This window comes from Semicossyphus pulcher, unplaced genomic scaffold (assembly GCF_022749685.1).
Source record: "Semicossyphus pulcher isolate SPU_LCO1_2020_fin unplaced genomic scaffold, fSemPul1.0.p SCAF_1, whole genome shotgun sequence".
Taxonomy (NCBI): domain Eukaryota; kingdom Metazoa; phylum Chordata; class Actinopteri; order Labriformes; family Labridae; genus Semicossyphus; species Semicossyphus pulcher.
Window position 1 is genome coordinate 13,418,814 of NW_027211603.1, and position 19,090 is coordinate 13,437,903.

General features: G+C 42.7%; 1 protein-coding gene across 1 annotated transcript; it reads left to right on the forward strand.

Annotated features, from left to right (window-relative positions):
* The first annotated feature begins 1,170 nt into the window (after window positions 1-1,170).
* cmtm4 (CKLF-like MARVEL transmembrane domain containing 4) lies at window positions 1,171-18,884 on the forward strand. Its single transcript, XM_069657884.1, has 4 exons — window positions 1,171-1,886; window positions 8,590-8,766; window positions 16,448-16,546; window positions 16,840-18,884. The coding sequence occupies exons 1-4, from the start codon at window positions 1,701-1,703 to the stop codon at window positions 17,002-17,004; spliced, it is 627 nt and encodes a 208-aa protein (XP_069513985.1). The 5' UTR covers window positions 1,171-1,700; the 3' UTR covers window positions 17,005-18,884.
* The last annotated feature ends 206 nt before the right edge of the window (window positions 18,885-19,090 follow it).

Here is a 19,090-nt window from a genome sequence, read left to right on the forward strand (position 1 = left end):
AATAATTAATGACTGAATGAAATGTTTGTAATTCAATGTTCATTTCATGTTCATTCCCATACAGTACACTTTCTACTTTGTTTTCTTGTTTCAGATATCTCAAACCTGACCTGGTTTAATCTTTTATTTTTAACCTGGTCATTCTAGTTTAATTGCACCTTTACTGCTTCTGTCTATCCTACTACTCCAAAGTCCACATTTGTAGCCATACCTGTTTTAAACACTGCATATTATTGGCCGAGGCATTTTGAGGGGAAGCATTTTGTAGTGGTGAATCAGCACATTTGTTTTGTACACTTTGCACTCTTAAGGCTAATATTTGTAAACCTCCCAATTAGGGTAATTTTAAAAATGATAGAAATATAAATTAAATCTCCTGAACTAATAAAGAAATACTTAAAAATCCAGTGGCATCGTAACAAAATACCTGCATCTCTTTATTAAAGTAGATTGAATGCTACATTCAGGTATCAGTCTTTTCCAGCATCTCCATGCAATCACCTTGGTACCCTTGTAATACCTCCTAATACCGTAGGAGGGCAGTAAAGGACAGGAAAGCACAGTTTATTTCATTTAAAGAAAATTTGGCTTTTGCTTGAATTCTGGAAGTTTAGGCTACTTGACCTGATTGATGTGACATCTAATAAAATATATTTTGCTGTCATACCTTCGAAATCAAAAATGTGGCTGTAACCCAACATACAAATTACCCTTCAATGAACTGCTTGCCATCTAAGATAAAAAGTCCCCTATTTTAAGCCATCCTGCCCTACACAAAAGCTGTGACAAACTCTGTGTTTGGGGTTTCAAGGCCAAAAAGAATACGATCTTTATAGTCATGAGCTACCCCGGAAGAAAAAGTACAGTAAATGACAACAAAACTCCATACTGCAGCTACACTGGAACTCTCTAGAATAAAACATTTTTCAGCAGGCTTGGCTGGAGGTAATTTGCTGCTTTGCAGAGTCATATCGACAATGAGAAAAAGGGACCAGTCGAAGAGAAAGAAGAGGCAGAAAAAGTGCAGCACAGCTCTCTCCTGTCGGCGTGGTTCCGGCTGGATTCGTTTTGCAGGCTGTTTGGGAATAAAACGGGCGCAGAGCCTGCACAAGAATGTGCAGTTTTCAGAGGGGCGGAGACAAGCTCGCTTTGCATCCACAGCGAGTGAAGCGGTGCCTCACTGTAGCTGCTGCTGTAGAGAAGAATAGCACAAGTTTACAATAGATACAAAAAGGTTCTCTCTCGGTTCGTCTGGGCCATAATGGTGGATGTTTTTCGGTGGCAGAGGCGAGCCACACAGCCCGGTAGGCATTTTTGTCGGTACTGATGAACTAACCAGAATCGTCCATGGTGAAGTGACACTGGGAATCGAACAAGTGACCCGCCTTACAGAGTTATAAGTGCGGCTTTTTTGAGAGAAACGCAACGTTGTAACCAGGAGGAAGCACTGCAGGGTTACATTAAACGGATAGCAGCCGGATTTTCCTGCGCGTGATGTTAGAGAGCACCCTCCGCGGCTGTTTCCCCGTGGGGTGGCTCTGAAAAGTGGACAGTCTGGTTGGGTTTCTCCATCCACTTCCAGCCTGCATGGAACAAAGTGTGCTTTATGAAACATAACCTGGATCCAGGCGGTTTGTCAGCGTTGGTCTGTATGTGGTAACATTTCTATCCCAGGAGTCCAGCAGCGTAAAATCATCACCATGAGGACCACCGAGGAGCCGGAGGGCTTTGACGGCGAGGCCTCCAACACTTCCATGATCTCCGGGGCCAGCAGTCCCTACCAGCCCACCACCGAGCCCGTCCACGCGAGGAACGTTCTGGGAGGGATAAGGTGCGACCTGGAGTACCTCAAGTCCTACTTTGGGATTTTAAAGGTGGTAGAAGTGGTAAGTTGAGCACGAACACGCATCAGCTTAATGTTCAGAGATGTACAGTCTCTTAAAAGTGCGTAAAACAAACTATGACGCACCATTTACTGAGCAGCAGCTTAACATATGGACTGAGCAGCAACAGCTCTAACTTAACATTGTGAAACTACTGTACTGTTGGTCCGTTCTAAGCATAAATACCCTACTTACTTATATTTCTGTGGTAGTAAAATTGAAATGTTTAATCATAGATGTGCCCGTACAGGTCCTAGTTTACGCTGCACCACATCCCTAATAGTGGTCAGTCAGGTTTCTTGCTAACAGTGTGCCGGCCCAATGACATATGAAGTTACCTTAGTTACTGCTGGGAGGTTGCTTTGACATCCTTCAAGTAAACGTGCATTTTTAAGGGCTCTTATTTTGAAGGAACACCTTGGAAATTCCACACTATTTGCTGATATCATCAACAGTGCCTTTGTAGTGATATTGCTTTGTCTTGTAATTATTTTTTGTGTTGACTTTTATTTCTAAAGGGACTTGATTGGTACTCATGTGTGCTGCTCTCAGACCTTCAAATGTATTATGGGTCTACTCTACAAATCACCTGCAGATGCCTATGTTTTTGATTAGGTCCTGATTGCTCTTAAAGAAAATTATTAACACCTTCTATGTCCTTGTCAGGATGTAGATGTCAGTGAAAAAAAACACACATTCTCTCAGTCCAAAGCACCTAAACCAGATGTCTGAGCTGAGACCCAGGCATCAACAAAGTGAAATGAGGGCTCCCAAAGCGCTGACAATCCACCAGAGGAGGAAATATCTATCGAGCCAGAGACATTTCTCTTCTTCTGGTGCCAAAAAATGCAGACACAGGCCTGCTCACTCACACACATGAATGAGGCAGTGTGTCCACAGCTAGGACAAACCATGGGGTTGAGGAAACTAGCAATTACCTCTAACAGTGTTTGTGGAGAGCACAGGCAACTTTAAAGTTCAAACTGTTGGGAAGACAATACTGCATAGTTCTGGCTTCTCTTAAAACTTAAGTTTTACTGTAGGTGAGCTAGTCTTTGCAAACTATTTTGTGGGTTGCTGATTGTCCCACGAGTTTCACAGAGGAGCACAGTCAGCCTGTGCTGTTACACACACCTGTGATGTTTACCTCGGTGTACGTGGGAAGTCAGGATAAGACTCCATCTGTCATCAGCGTGGGAGAGGTTTGGATCAGGAAGCTTCACATTCAGTCTTCATCTGTTTTGCTGCAAAGGATACAATATTGTCCTTGAATTTAACTTCCGTATTTATTCAACATTCCTTTAACTTCAGAGGCTCCAAGCAGACAAAAATGTAACACAGGAAAAATCACATTCTTATTATTACTGTGTTCAGTCATGCTGGTGCCTGGCCTCATGCTTCTAAGGTGATTGCCCAATTCTTAAGCATGTAGTAAATATATGAGTAGTACGGATTCCTTGCCTGTAACACAATGGTGATATTGACCCACAAGTAGGGCAGGATTCCTTTTTAAAAGCTTGACACCTTAGGTAATACAAAACCTGAAATTCAGCATGTTTTGATACTGTGTAACACTTGTCAAAAAAACACCTTTTTATCACCAAATAAGCCAATATTAAATATTGTCTACAAACAAGCAGCCTTGCAAAATGGGGTTTAATAAAATACAGTTTAGAAATACCAAATAAGTAACTGAGATACTAACATTACAAGCTGATGAGACCTTTGATTCCATCATTCACTGCTTGATCATTTTTCACACTTTGTGCATTTTAGTCAGCACTGAAAAGTGTTTGGTTTAGTAACCAACTCCACAAGTGAGCTTTGGTATCTGAACACTTACCACCAATTCCCACAGGTGCCGAAAAACCCTTCCGACAGTACTGCAAAGACACAAATGTTATCCTACAGAAGTACATTGATATGCAGACAGAAATCCATGGATATGCCTTGAATTTTCTATATGCAGTAAAATATGGTTAATCTAGTGTAAATGCAAAAGTGCTACCATCATCTCACTAATACTTATCCTCTGTTTGTACTTTATATTGACGTGAATAGCTTGTTTAGCCCTGATACTAGCATTCCAGTTAGAGCGAGTCATATCTCCTGCACAGACAAGGACAGGGCTACTGAAAGTCATCCAAGTCAACATTCAGTATCTTAGAGGAGGCCTACATGGCTCGCTGCCAAACATTAATAGCTCCACTGGCTCGCACTTTTGCTGCTCTGTCCTCTAATTGTTTAACTCTGTGCCAGCTGAGTCTGTGTGATGATCTCAGATCTGATCGATGGCCATGCAAAGCTGACTGCGTGTGATGTAGTGCAAAAGTACCTAATGTGTCACAGTTTGTGTTCAATCTGTAAACACTTCTATGCTAAGGGGGAGCTGTAGTCATGTGGTGTAAATCATCGTCTTTGTGCAGGAATCATACGGAGTAATGATTAGCATCAGCGGAACATGGACTGGTACAGTGCAGGACATGCTGCTTGAACTAACTGGTTGACTGAAAAGCTATTTTAATGGTGTCAGTTTTGCCAATCATCACTCACAAGTTAGTGGGCCTGAGTGGACCCCTCCTCCCCCTCCCAGCAATGTCTTACTTCCTTATGACTTTGCCAAGGGAATGTTTATTATATTACCTCCACACCCAGGCCTTGTTTGCACTCATGTAGTAGTTGCAAACCACCAGTCGGACATTTGCGCTGAGCTAATTTATTTCCCTCTGAGTAGACACAGGGTGCTAAGTGGTGATAGACCTGTACAGTAGCTTCACACTGGAGCGCTAAAATGCATTTGCACAGGCTTTAAGAGAGACAGTTAACTGGTCATTGCAGAAACAACCCCCAGTCAGGGTGTAACCTGAGCGAGGTGTGTCCATCCTGAGAGCAGGTTTGTCTTTGTCTCTCTGCTGTGACGGGTCAACAAAGTCCAGCTGATATTCAACTCGCACCCCCTCTACACCGACGGCAATTTGATACCTTGTAGGGCCTGTCAGTGCATCAATCAAACTCTCTTTGTCTCCCAACAAGCCTCATGATGGTGCGTGTTGAAGTTCTCTGCTAACAAGTGGTTGCTAAATATTATTGGAAGGTGTGTTTTTCAGCCTGTTGATGTTGTGTGATGAATTTACCAGATGGTCCAAAATGTCAGCGAGCATTTCCTGTCATATGTTCCATTTTCTCTTCTGGTTGAAACATTAGCTATTCAGAGCTTGTCAGGAGGAATAAAGACAACATGAAGTGTGCATGCATGTGGGGAACCGTACAAAGCTTTGCCTACACACTCTTACCTTATCCTCTCGGGTGAAATATAACATGGGCTGCATTTTCCATCACATTGATGACTGTGGTCTGCTGCTGAAGCATATTAAACCTTTTGGGACCTCATTTTTTTGTGCATTGCATTAAAGTGCAGAATATAATGTTGCATGGTCCCGCAGCAGCGAGGCCTCTTTTCTCCTCCATTAATTTTCTCCCAACAACAGATGGTGTATAAGAAGGGGATCCAAGTCCAAGAGGTCTTTAAAGGCCACTAATAAAGTGCATAATCCCAGAGATAAGGATGTGCATGCATGCAGGAGAGAGAGGGGAAAGAGGGTGCATATTCATGCGCCTCGCACGCAGCATGAACAGGTTGCAGAAGGGTGAAGGTCGACATAAAATCATTACTTACACGATTATCCAGTATGGTGCTTTGTGATCCCCCCGCCTGCCTCCTCCCCTGTGGCTGCCTGCTGACACCTGCTACACAGGGACTCGGGGAAAAGCAATATGCTTTCTACTAGAGACATGACATCATCCCTCAGCTCGAGCAGCCCTGCTCTCCTGTTTGGGTGTAACCTCTTTAGCTGTGTTACAGTCACAGATGGACTGCTATCCAGCTAATGAGGCTTCAGCAGCTACACAGAAATGGAACTTTTGTCTGCATAATAGCTCGCAGAGCGGGTTTCGCTTTTGCTTGTCTTTGCTTTAGTGTGTCACAGTTGGACATGTCGTGTTCACAATGCACTACTTTTGTGTTTCCTTGGAAGTGATGTCTCTGCCAAAGAAGATGAACAAAGAGCGTGTCAGAAACAGGAGAGCTCTCCACCGACAGTTCAGCAGAGGCTGTCATTTCACAAAAACAGCAGTCAGAAGAGTACCTGATTGTTTAACTGCTACACGAGGTTGGCTGTTTAGTTGCTAAGAGCTAGGGGAGAGGAGGAGTAGGAGGAGGGGTCTTTTGCTAATGAGACTGTTTTTGATGGTCGTCACACACATTCGTTCAGTCGTGTCAAGCAAAGAGAGGCAACTAGCTGTGGTGGATTCAAGTCACAAACAATCTCGGTGTTCGGATTTTAAAAATACTTTTTGAAGATTTTTTACATGCACTCTTTGGAGGAAGATCATCTCCTTCAGTAAACAATATTTAAAGTTTAAAAGACAGATGTTTCTGCAAAATAAATATAGATATAGATATTTCTTAATTTCAATTCCAGTTGAATCAGTGATCATTTCTGGGTCTTAAGGCAGACTTGATATGAGTTTGATTGTAAATGTTACTCATCCAAGCTCAAGGTTGCCTGCTTGCCCGGAATAAAAGCTCTTCATATTATAAACCCTCCCTTTGTGCAGACAGAGGTTCTTTTTTATCCAGTGTTATATATGAAAACAAAAATGACTCAACACAATTCTTCCTTGAGGCAGATTAAAACGCAGAGCCACCCCCGTGCAATCCACATGCTGCTCTGCTGACGGCTTTATGAGCTTTATCGGAAAAATCAATATCATCAGAGACAAGATCATTACATCACAACATAGTATCAGATTAACACTGCTAATGAAGCAGCACTTCAGTTCATGGAAAAGTGACTGACTCCTGCAGCTTTTAAGAATATTTACAAGAGCTTTTACTGTTTTAAGTTTGTTCTGCACCTTCAGTGAGTTTAAAGAAAGTGTTACAATTATAATTTATGTTGTTGCACTTACGTTCAATCTTTCCCACACAGGCTGTGATTGCATACCATTTGTTGATTTTGATGTGGTGGCAGTTTTTTTAAATCAGCCAGGAGACTTTAAACGTAACTTTTACATTAACAGAAATGTCATTCTCTTCTAGTTAATTTTTTTTTTTTACAAATGAGAGCGTTAGGGGGAAAAACCTACCCACCATATCCTTTACAGCTGTGTTAACTTTCATCTGCTAATGCAAATCTGGCCCTTGTAGTTTGCATGAACATTTGTAAATCTCATTTAATCACTTTGCAGTGCAGTATCTCAGTTCATTTCTGAGCCCTACTTTAACTTAAAGACCAGCTCCAGTCATGTTTTAAGACATATAAAACGCTCTGCTTGAAATAATAAATTGTATCTGATATTTTTTTTCTGCAAAATATATTTAATAACCTTGTAAAAATCCTTCCAAGGCATGTCCTTCTTCTGTTAAAAATTCCTGAATCTTCATAGTCTCCACCAACAAGCATATTTCCAACCGCCCCCTCCATCACAAAAAACAAAACACGTCTCTGCCATCGTTTAGTGGCGTCTTGTTGAAACTTAGCTAGCTTGAAATGTTGTAATTAGTAGTAGTAACGTTAACGTTTGTAGTCAGTTGTGAGTTTGCAAAAGTTACAATGACCGTTACAGCTGGCTTGCGCATCGCCAAAGTGGTTGCCATAGGTTACACATAATGATATGCATAGCATCCCCCCGTCCATTAACGGGATTGGTTCCTTAGGTTTGTGACGTCTCCAACCTGCCAATCTGAAAACGTGTTGTTCAGCCTGTCCTTGTTACGCTGCAGTTTAAAAGCAGACAGGCCCAGCCATGGAGATGACTGCTTATGTTGTCCCTGATATGTCTTGTAGCACATGAAGAACACCACATGGAGATGTTCACAAGGTTAAACACTGGATTTTCTTGTATTTAAGTTTAAGGAGGACAGAGATACACAGGTAGTCGTACACAGGAGTCAGATAAAGAGTGAAAAGCTTAGCTTAGTAAATGTGGCCTTAAAAGGTTTTCATGGACTTTTTCATAAGGTTTAAGATCCAATCATCCCTCAACTCAAACCCATCATTATACAATTTATTATACCAACATTTAATGCAAAATTTCCAGCCTGGTAGACCAAGCAGAACTGGTCTGAACTGGTTTAAATTCAGCTTCTTCAGGCCTTAATGTGTCACAGAGGTATTCTCTTGGTTCTGTTATGTCTCTGTGTCTTGGACCGCTCCGAGCGCATTGGTAATCTGTGTGTGGTTTTGTTGGGATCTGCATGGCAGGAGAACACCTAAATAGCAGGATTCTTCCCATACTGTGGTTTGCTGATGGATGTTGGCTGGAGGGAGGCATCTTCATAGGCTGCCAGGAGCGGGACTCTTGAGATGGGCTCATGGCCTCGGGTCTATTCATAGGACAATCACTTCATCATCTGCACAGCTCGGAATTAACAAACACTCACATGAAGTTACACACATGGCCTGCCAAATGTTATTCATATTTATTACTGTTATTAGTACTGAAAATTATTGATTTTTTATAGACCAAACTGAAGGATAACTTTAAGATGTATCCAGATTCAAGTCATACAGATCAAATCTGAACGGCTGTTGTGTAAAGGTTTGACTAACAGTTATGTAGAGGCTAAGGCTTTGAATTACACAGTCTGCAGTTTACTAAACATGTCCCTCTACCTTCTTCCTTTCTTCTACTCTCTCTTCAGGTCCTCTCACTTATTAGCTTCATCTGCATAGAGACCATCATGATGTGTTCTCCCTGTGGAGGGGTCTACTTCTTCGAGTTTGTCAGCTGCAGTGCCTTCGTGGTGACGGGAGTCCTCCTCCTGATCTTCAGCCTCAACCTGCACACCAAGGTGCCCCACGTCAACTGGAGCCTCACGGTACGTACAGGGACACAAGTCATAGGACCAGACTTATGATGTTTAAATCAGTTTTTAAATGTGACCAGCGAGGAGACGTGCTCACAGTTGATTGTAGGTTTAAAGACTAGAGAGTGAAAGGCTGGGAAGTGTTAAATTAACTCTATTTACAGATTCTACATAGAAAAGTAGAATCTTTAGGCAGGGACGTGGATTTTAGGGATGGCAAGTGTTCTGGTTTGTGTTTCTAGTACGTTTGTAGTCCGAGTAATATTGACCAATCACGTATACGCAGGCTGCGGCGTATGCAGGAAAAACATTCAGTGGAAAGCAAAAGCAGGCGGAATGTAATCCACCATAACGCCATCCCAGCTCCCATCAGCGCTCAGCTGACGATGATTTGCCTTCTTTTTAATCTCTAGAAACTTTTTCAATTTCAACTTGAGACAAACGGGCTTGGCGCTGTGTCGTCAAAGTCGTTCAGAGTCTAGATTTCCATGACTTCCTCAAATGCATCAGAAATGATCGACCCGACCTTAAAAAGTTGTTTTCTTCTCCTCTTGAGGACAGACCTGACAAAGCTGCATTTTTACTTTTTACTAACCTGCATCATGATGTTGTCATTTCAGCAAACTTAAGACCCTTTAATTCCGTTTCTTTTTTTGGGTTCATAACGCTGAAGTAAGCCAAAATGTAGTCTCTGTCTAACTTAAACAAGAAATGATGCTGTTTATATTGCAGACATATCTGAAGGGGGCGAATTTCGCTTCACTTTGTTGTTAGACTGTAAATAATGCAGCGCACGGAAAAGGAAGTCTCCATCACTCCCAGAGGCTGTATCGTTGTCAGACCGCTGGGTTCCGAGGTTGATAATCTTTTAACATTACTGCACATAAGACAACAATAAGATGGACTCAGGCTCCAAGTATTTTATAAAAATGTTGAAGCGTGTGGAAGCATTTGGTTAAAGCAACAAGACAATTCTTTATGTTGTTTTTATATTGTATCAGAGAGCCATCATTTTCTCACATGTAAATCTAGCAACATGCTTTATCTTATTATAGAAAACTGGAAAGCAGTGGTCCAGCAAATGGTTACTATGGTTTCAAAGACCTTAAGCTTAACTTTGGCTGATATTACTTGAGTGGGTGATGTATAGCTGTATATCTATACCACTTATCCTGTTCAGGGTCACAGGGGAGCTGGAGCCAATCCCAGCTGTCATTGGGCGAGAGGCGGGGTACATCCTGAACTGATCGCCAGTCAATCACAGGGCTGACACAGAGAGACAGACAACCTGTCACGCTCACATTCAGGCAATTTAGAGTCACCAATAAACCTAACGAGCATGACTTTGGTCTGTGGGAGGAAGCCGGAGTACCCGGAGAGAACCCACACATGCAGGGGGAGAACATGTAAACTCCATACAAACCGGGGTTCGAACTAGGAACCTTCTAGCTGTGAGGGCGACAGCACTAACCACTGCACCTCCTTCTCCTTTAGTTATCATATCAATCACAGCAGATATTTCATGCTGTAAGTGTCATGGCAATAATACATATTTAATCTGATACAGTGTTGTGTATCAGACTAATGTTTGGCTGCAGTTCCTCCCTGCAATAAATGGATCCACCTGTACATCTGTACATGTGCTCAGTCCTGCACACAGAAGTATATAGGCCTGTTTTAATTATCAGGGTTACACAATCACATCATTCTAGTGAACCAGAGAAACTTCAGCGAGTCTGGAGCTGGTTAGGAGGGCATGCAGTTTCACTGTTACCACCATGATGTGCATTGTCAGCTGTAACAAACGAGCCGGTGGGTGTTCTCCAGCAGATGCTGGTTGTCTGCAGTATTTGCCTACATACACACGTTGGTGTTATGAGCTGCAGCCAAGTATCCTTTACAGAGAGGGGAGAGGAGAAAATGTGTTTCCACAGGCCACACGGCGTACACATCGTAGTAAAGCTGGTGACGTTAAGCCAGATGTCCAAATCCAACCACAGCTATCAGGTTGCATTATCGTATCCTTGGTGCACATATTCCACCTCAAACATGAAGCGTGGGTGTGTCTTTGGATTCTAGGAGAGGCCGTGCATATAATCTAAAATCCTCCTGTTCGATCTTTTGTCCCTTTCCTCCAGAGGCTCACCGGCCTCCTTATGTCTCATGCCAGCTCAGACTGATTCATCATTTTTTTCCACTCAGGTGATTAATAGTGTAGAAATGCGTAATTCACATTGTTCGTATGTGCAGGCGTGTGTCAGAGTAGGTTTGGCTGTGGGTAGCCATTAGACTCACAGAGGAGGTGGTTCTTCAAAGAATTCAGACTGTGGTGGGCTGTGGTTTGGCTCGTTGGCGTTGCTGGAAACATGCTGCTAGAGCCAAAGATATTGAGCGCTTTTATATCTTTTTAAAAAGAAAAAAAAAGCATATATATGTGGACGATATCAAATTGTGTATTTATGCCACAAAACCCTCTGTTGTTCACATTTGGTGAGTAAACTGCAGCAACGAAAGACGAACAGTAGGTGTTGCTTCCCACATTTCACAGTCTCTCTCTCTCTCTCGCTCTGCTTTGGCTCTAAATGAGCTAAAAAGTCCCATGATGCTCAGTTCCACACAGTCGTAGGCTCGACCCCACGCTGTTTATGTCTATCAAGTTCAAAGCTGCTCCAGTCACACTGAGCCCCTGGGAATTTCACCATGAGTAAGCATTTCAGAGTGTTAAGCAACACTTAACCCTTCGTGCCGCCTTCCTCTGTGTCCGAACTGTAAAGCTGAAGCAGCCGGTCCTCCTCTGCAGAGCGAGCTGTTTAATAACGCGGTTGAGAGTCTCAGAAGGAGGGTTTTGATCCTACAATTATGTGCTATGTGATCCCATCTCCTCCAATTCACCCTGTATGATGACTTTGGCAGTGCAGAGGGGGAAACACAGGCTCTGACCTCCACCCACCCCCCGCCCGTCAGCACGGGAATGAATGCAGTTACGGGACCTACTTTGAAGCCACTCTGGTGACTGTTAGTTTTTAAGTTAAACTCAGATTTAGCCTGCGTGATTGAGCTTGTTTTGCACAGCCTGGTAGAGATAAAGGCCAGGCATTCGGTGTATTGTTTTCCTCATTCACACAGCCAAATCACTGCGGGCCATGCTGAGGGGGTTTGGGGACAGAGATGGGGTGACCCTGAGGACATGCACAGCCCGAAAGGGGAGGGAGAGAGGGAGAAAGGGGGATATCTGTGTTGTTATTCTCCTTTTTAAAAAGAGACAACAGTTTGGGTGCCATGCCAGGGTGCCCAATACATTGTGGTTGTTTTGTTCTGGGGACAGACAGTATCTCATCCCAGTTCATGCATGAATGCACTGGCTGCTTCGGAGGGAAGACCAGTGATGGGTGCTGTTCGGACCTGTCACAGGCTTGCACAGTAGGCGAGGCACGCAGAGCTAATGTTAGTGTCTTTTTAGTAACAGAAATATCTCTGCTGGCTCAAGTTGTGAGAAGATTTAGTTACTTTAGTTAGTTAGATTTAGTTTTACTGTCATTTTACTTTTCCTGTGGAGTTAAATTTCTCCGTCTCCTAACTACGTCGTGTGTTGGTTTACATTTTTTTGGCATGAAAACTGCTTCAGCTTCGGCTTATAGTTCTTCCCATTTTTCTGAACCAGACCAAAATCACTAAGATGACTTTTTATACCGAATAAAAAAGCCAGAATTGGGTGGACAGGAGCTTACATTAGACGTTGTAATGGAGTGCTTGTATTTGTGTGCGATTTCCAATCAGATTGAAGTATAAAAGCATCCCTCTAGGACCACTGTGCACGCTAATGTCACTATAAGTCAACTAATCGATAATATTATAAAAAAAGAATTAAGATTCCAGGCAGTTTTCAGGATTTACCCCATGAACTCCACATCATGCATGTTGTCCACATGTACAGTACCACCGTGTGTTAATCCATCCTTGTTTCTCAGTTTGACCCCGCGACATCCTGCCGGTAATGATCCACATCTCTGTGCTGAGTCTGCACACACAGCTGAGGTTTGCGGTTATTATTAGCTTTAGCCATTAATCTATCATCAGGTCAGACCAGAGACCACTCTGCTCTTGTTTTATTTACTTTACCTGCAAGTGGAATCCAATAAAAGCTTTCTGGGTTTTGACAGCTGAAGTTTGCCACCCAGGCAGACAAGACAGGAACGCTCTCCTGCTATCTTTATTTGTCTTCCAGGAAGAATCGTGCCCGGATGTGAATCCAGGGAGATGTTTTATTCTTGCATGAAGCTTTTCTGGCCGCGTGTGACTCAATGCAAATGTCAGGGGAAGAGATTTTATAATTAGAGTTATGCTTCGTCCTCTAAGGTTTCCATAGCTGCAGTCCAATGAGGATTTCTAGCTCTATTATGAGCGCACAAAAGAAGAACCACGTACAAAACATGGAGCATTATGTGTATACAAAGCATTACCCCCTTTAAAAGCAGCCCCTTTTTGTGCACAAACCTTTTGTTTATTATAAATGTGGCCTGGTCTGTAAGAGAGCTGTAAGTCTTTTTTATTAATCTTATTATTTTCATAGGTATATTTTTACTGGTGTGTTTTGCATGCACTCTCTTCTCACAGGGCTTTGCGCTTTTTAAACGCTGTATCCGTAGTTGATCAAGGATGGACAAAAAACAACTGAATGCCATCCCAAGTTATGTATGTTAATGGTCCAGTGTGTAAGATGGAGAAATCTAATGATTTAATAAAATTTTTAATTTAATGAAAAAGTATATTATATTTCTAAGTATGTTTTCATTAGTGTATGAACACCTGAAAACTTGTCACAACTTGTTGGTCATCCCGGACTCCACCCTCTCATTAGAGTCACACATCAAATCAGCATTTTACCAAAAACAAAAACATTTCCAGACTCCGATCATCACTCATACATGACCCTCATACATGCTGTCATTACCTCCCATCTGGACGACTGCAATGGGGTTCTGTCCGGGATACCCAACAAATCCCCGGACAGACTATGTGCAGCACTGTGCTGTCAGGATTCTGACCTGCACCAAGCCCTGGCAACACATCACCCCCACCCTCATCTACCTTCACCAGCTCCCGGTCAGGTCCCGCATCTCCTATAAAATCCTCCTTCTCACCCACAAATCCCTCCATGCCCTGGCCCCACAGTACCTTTCTGACCTCCTCCACCCCCCATACCCCGTCTCAGAATCTGCGCTCCTCAGACACGGGCCCACTCACCGTTCCCCACATCCGCCTGCAGACTTTTGGGCAGAGAGCCTTCAGTGTGGCAGCCCCCAGCCTCTGGAACTCTCTCCCTGTTGAGATCTGCAACGCAACAACCTTTCAAGTTGTTATTATTATTATTATTATGAAGAGGAAGATCTGTGTTTTCCTCTCTTTAGAATAAGCTCTTTATCTACAGAGACAACAGGTCTGCTTCCACAGACATGTCTCTACAGTAGCCCCATATGGACAAACTAAACACCGGCCCTAGAGAGTGCTTTTTGCTAACATTCGGTTCCTCTTCATGCTTGGACACTAAAACACTATTTAGGTTCATATTTGTGAAAAACATTATATTTTGTTCAGTGCTCTGAGTTTGAGCATATAGAAAGACGGTTGTAAAACAATGATCTGAGCCAATTATAGAGCCAGCGGTTTGGTCCGGCCCCTGCTTGGTTATTTAGGTTTTACAGAGTGCTGGCCTGGTTAAAGTGAGGAATGTGGGAAAGAGTGAAGCGCAGGGACTGAACTGACTGCATGTTGAGAGAATATGGGCGCTGAAAGCTGCAGAAAAGCTTTCCTGCACATGAGCACAGGACACTGCAACATGAATGTGCAGCGTTTCCTGTTTGACCAGTTGGGCGAGATAGATGGGAGTGTGTGTGCATTGTGAGCGATGTTTGTTGTGTGTCCATCTGAGTGTGTATGAGTGTGTGTGTGCTGGTTGAGGTTATCGCTTTGTTTGAAGGTAAGGACTAACACTGGTGCACATTAACTGTGTTAGTTAGCATGAGGTGTTATGGTTCCATATCAGTGCGTTACTGATTAAACTGCAGATTACATTGTCACAGTGTTCATGCCCCCGTCTGCTCCCTCTGTTGTGTCTCTGTGTGTGTACGTGTTTTTCAGTGCTTGTGACAAAGCCATTATATGAGCATCGTGTGTCATATGAGAGACCATGTCAGCCATGATCACAATCACGCATCTGATCACGAGGGCCGTGCCCCAGTCAGGCTGAGAGCCCTTCATTATTAACCCTTCACTTACTGCTGGAAACATGAAAGGGCAGTGTCTCTTTCATTCTCCTCCTGTGTGTGTGTGTGTGTGTGTGTGTGTGTGTGTGTGTGTGTGTGTGTGTGTGTGTGTGTGTGTGTGTGTGTGTGTGTAAAAAGGTGGGGGAGGGTCTGAGATATGTGTGTTTGTGTGTAATATGAGGTGCTGGCTGGCTTTAAAGTTAGTGCTGTTGGCTTCTTTGCCCTCCTGCTGTTTTAAACCTCTAGTGAAGCACTAGGATGCAGTCTGGCTGCTTACATGAGAGTGAGCGCATCTTTGTTTGTTCAACATACAGCATCCAGGATGTCCTTCCTGGATGCGATACCAGCTTGTTGCAAAGAATAATGCAGGTTAAAATGATGTCTCGGGGACATTTATCTGTAGAGATTGTGACAATATTTATTCAGCTTGCCTGAACTTTTGTACTGCATTCATTTTATAATAAACTTCATGGTTACTTTAAAGGTTCCAATTACGTGATTTGGGGAAACAAACATCTTCAGCTGTGAAAATAAATGTTTAACAATTAAAATGCAAAAGACAATAATTGTAGAATTATCCCTTTGAATGCTATTAGTGTGTTTAGTTAAAGTATAGTATAATTAATAAGGGGCTGCACGGTGGCGCAGTGGTTGGCACTGTTGCCTTAGTTTGCCTGGAGTTTGCATGTTCTCCCTGTGCATGTGTGGGTTCCCGCCGGGTACTCCAGCTTCCTCCCAGAGTCCAAAGTTATGCTCGTTGGGTTAATTGGTAACTCTTAATTGCCGTAAGTGTGAGTGTGAGCGTGAAAGATTGTCTCTGTGTGTCAGCCCTGTGATTGACTTGCAATCAGTCCAGGTTGTAGCCTGCCTCTCACCCAATGACAGCTGGGATTGGCTCCAGACTATGATTTCTAATTCAAATCATGTTTTTAAACAATGTGTGTGTACAAAAAGTTTGGTAGGTTTTTTGACAGAAAAGAAAAACACATTAAAAAAACATGTAAATATTCCTTTAAAGCGAGTTGTATTGTTTTATGTTGTGACGTTTAAGTATCACGGCTGTGGTGCTAAGCTCACCATATGCTTTAATGCACAAATAGAATTGATGCACACACGTGTAGTACGCGGAGAAAGCTAGAGCTAAAATGCACCTAGGGAGGCTGGCCAGGTATTCCCAGGTGCACGGAAGCCACGCCTACCAGGAACCTGCAAAACAAGAGAAACAACCGGAAACAAGAAGCCCAAAGCAGGCCCTGCTGAAGCATGACGGCCGCCAAAATAGTTTGTTGGATTTCATGCTCTGCCGCTCAAAACATTATAACTGAAAATGTATAACTGCTGAATTACTGTTACGATTATTTCATACTTAGACCTATAAAAGTAGTATCTGGAGTCTAATGTTATGTTGTTTGTTTTGTGTCTCTCTGTAGGATCTGGTTAACACGGCGGCCAGCACCTTCTTCTTCTTCCTGTCGTCTCTTGTGCTGTCCTGCATCAACCACAACACTGGAGCTGAAATAGCAGCTGTGGTGAGTAGTCAGCCCTCTTTTGCCACAAATACAGACACAAAAAATGGCACACAGCTTCACAAACATCCTCACATTAGTCATCGAGTTTCCTATCGAAGATTCATACTTGTGTATAAATATACTGGTGCAATAGTTCTCATTTAAATACACTTACTGGTATTCTATTCTTCATATGCAGTTTAAAAAACTAAAGCCATTCAGACTCCTTCTGTTTGTCTGCACCGATTTTATAATCTGGTTCACATTTCAAGTCAGACATTGTTATTCTACTTCCTGTTTCCACTCGTCTGCAGATCTTTGGCTTCCTGGTGACAGGTGTGTATGGAGTAAACACCTTCCTGGCGGTGCGGAGGTGGCGCCTCGGAAACGGCTGTCAGGGCGCAGCTCAGACCAGCGAGTACATGCGAGCGCGCACGGCTTCACGTGGAGAGATGGAGGCGAGACCTGAGCTTGCATGAGCGCTGGTAGACAATCAGACAGACTAAGGGAGAGCCGCACTACTGGCAGCTGACTGAGATGGACACTACTCTGCCTTCAGAACAGTTCAACCATCTCAAGCTCACTACATGCTTTTGACTTCTCATCACACCTCAGCTGTGCTTTCTGCTACTCAGCCGAGGAGCGCGTCTTCATTTCACAGCCACGGATGAGCTCCGTGTGGCCCAAGTGACACAAATAGACTCTAAAGTGTAGAGCCGAAGGCTGAAATATTCTCTATTAAACTTTTCATGCACATACGTTTCTATATATTCATGAAGGATGACTTCCATGAAGAGCTCATGAAAATCAAGGCTGACTTCACTCCAACTCCTCTTCTGGTGTAGGTGTTGACTTTTTTAGAACACTTTTAGTGTTCCACTGTGAAAGAAGTCGAGTAAAAGAATGTCAGCTTTTGTACAGCTTGCTCGTTTCACTCCGCTTTCTCTGAATCTGTGGTGATAAAACGTGATCATAGATCGAGAAGGATACCAGACCAGCAACACGAAAACGTTTGATATTTCAATCTAAAGATGACACCTCCTGACAGAAACATTTCTTTCTCCTTTACGACTAACAAACGACCTTTGTGACCTTTAGCCGCTATAATACAGGGTTGTTCTTAACGGCAATAAAGAAGGGCAATCCAAGATATATTTCCACTATCATTCCTAAACTTTTAGCTGTAAGGGTTTACAACACTGTGAGACAGGAGGTCCGAGCAGAACATTATAAAATAACTGATATGTTGTAACTTTTGCACATCACCAAGACTTCATGTAACGCACATTTTGACGTTACATCAGAGAGACACACTTTGAAACTAACATCTGTAAGTAAAGACCAATGCCCCTCATGCCTCTACACTTAATCTCAGGTATTGACACACTCCTTACAATCTTTAAATCTACGAACACATTTGAAATGAAATCACAGGGTGCCTCGACATGAACGCTGTATTTCTTAATGCCTTCCTATTTATTAGACGTGACAGGACGATCATGGAAAACGGAATAAGATGATCATTTAAATAAAAAGAATGAGTCACAGGAAGTGGAGACAGGCGGAAATACGGTACATTTAGCGTCATTATCCCAGCTTTCACTTCTGTATTCTCGGTTGATGTCTGTATATTTATCGACAGTGTATTCTTACACACTACATGTATAACGATGATATCATTCCACATCGCAGCTGTTATAAAGCTTGTTTCCTGTTTGGCCAGTGTAACTGAAGAGGCTTAATCTTGACAGAAACTTAATGTTTGGAGTCTTATGTTGTTTTAATGCATTGAATTTACACTACAGCTGCACATTTGTGTGTTTAAGTTGTTCTTTCAGACCTCTTTATGTATATTAGGCTTGGATGAGTTTGTGCAGGGTCCAAATCGACTCTTTGGCTCCATCTCCTGGTCTACATCTAAAATGTACTTCTTGTGACGTCAGTGGCCTGACTGTACAGCCAGATAACTACAGTAGTGTGTGAGTAGGTGTGTGCGTGCGTGTGTGTGTAAGGGAAGGACCAGAAATGCTTTTGACTACAACATAAAAAAACTGTATGGCTTCTTAAACAGCTGCAGGAGTTTCCACGCTAACAGTACGCTTGGTTAATTTCTTTTTAATGATTTTAGTAACTTATCATGTACACCTGCTTTCTTTCTCCTGCTTCAGTGAACGAAGGAGTGTAAGGACTAGACAATCATATTTGTTGTTCTGTGTGTCGCGTACTTTGATGGATTTGTTTCTGAGTGATGTAATAAATCTCACTTAAACATTTGTACAGCAAAACTTTGCAACACAATCGTGCAGGTGCATCCTAATGACCTATGGTAATATAAACTGACCATCATATTTGTCACAAACTACCAGGCTGTGGCTCTTTTTGTACAACATTATTCTATAATAAGTTACCATCTATTTGTATTTATAGGGAAGAAAAGAAAAGCTCTCCACTGGTTTCCAGCTCTTCTTTTTCCTTTTGATTCTGTGTGCTTACAGGGAGGTCTTTCTTGAGCATCATTAATCCCAACTTGGCTGTAACTTTGTATTTAAAACATTCACAAAAGAC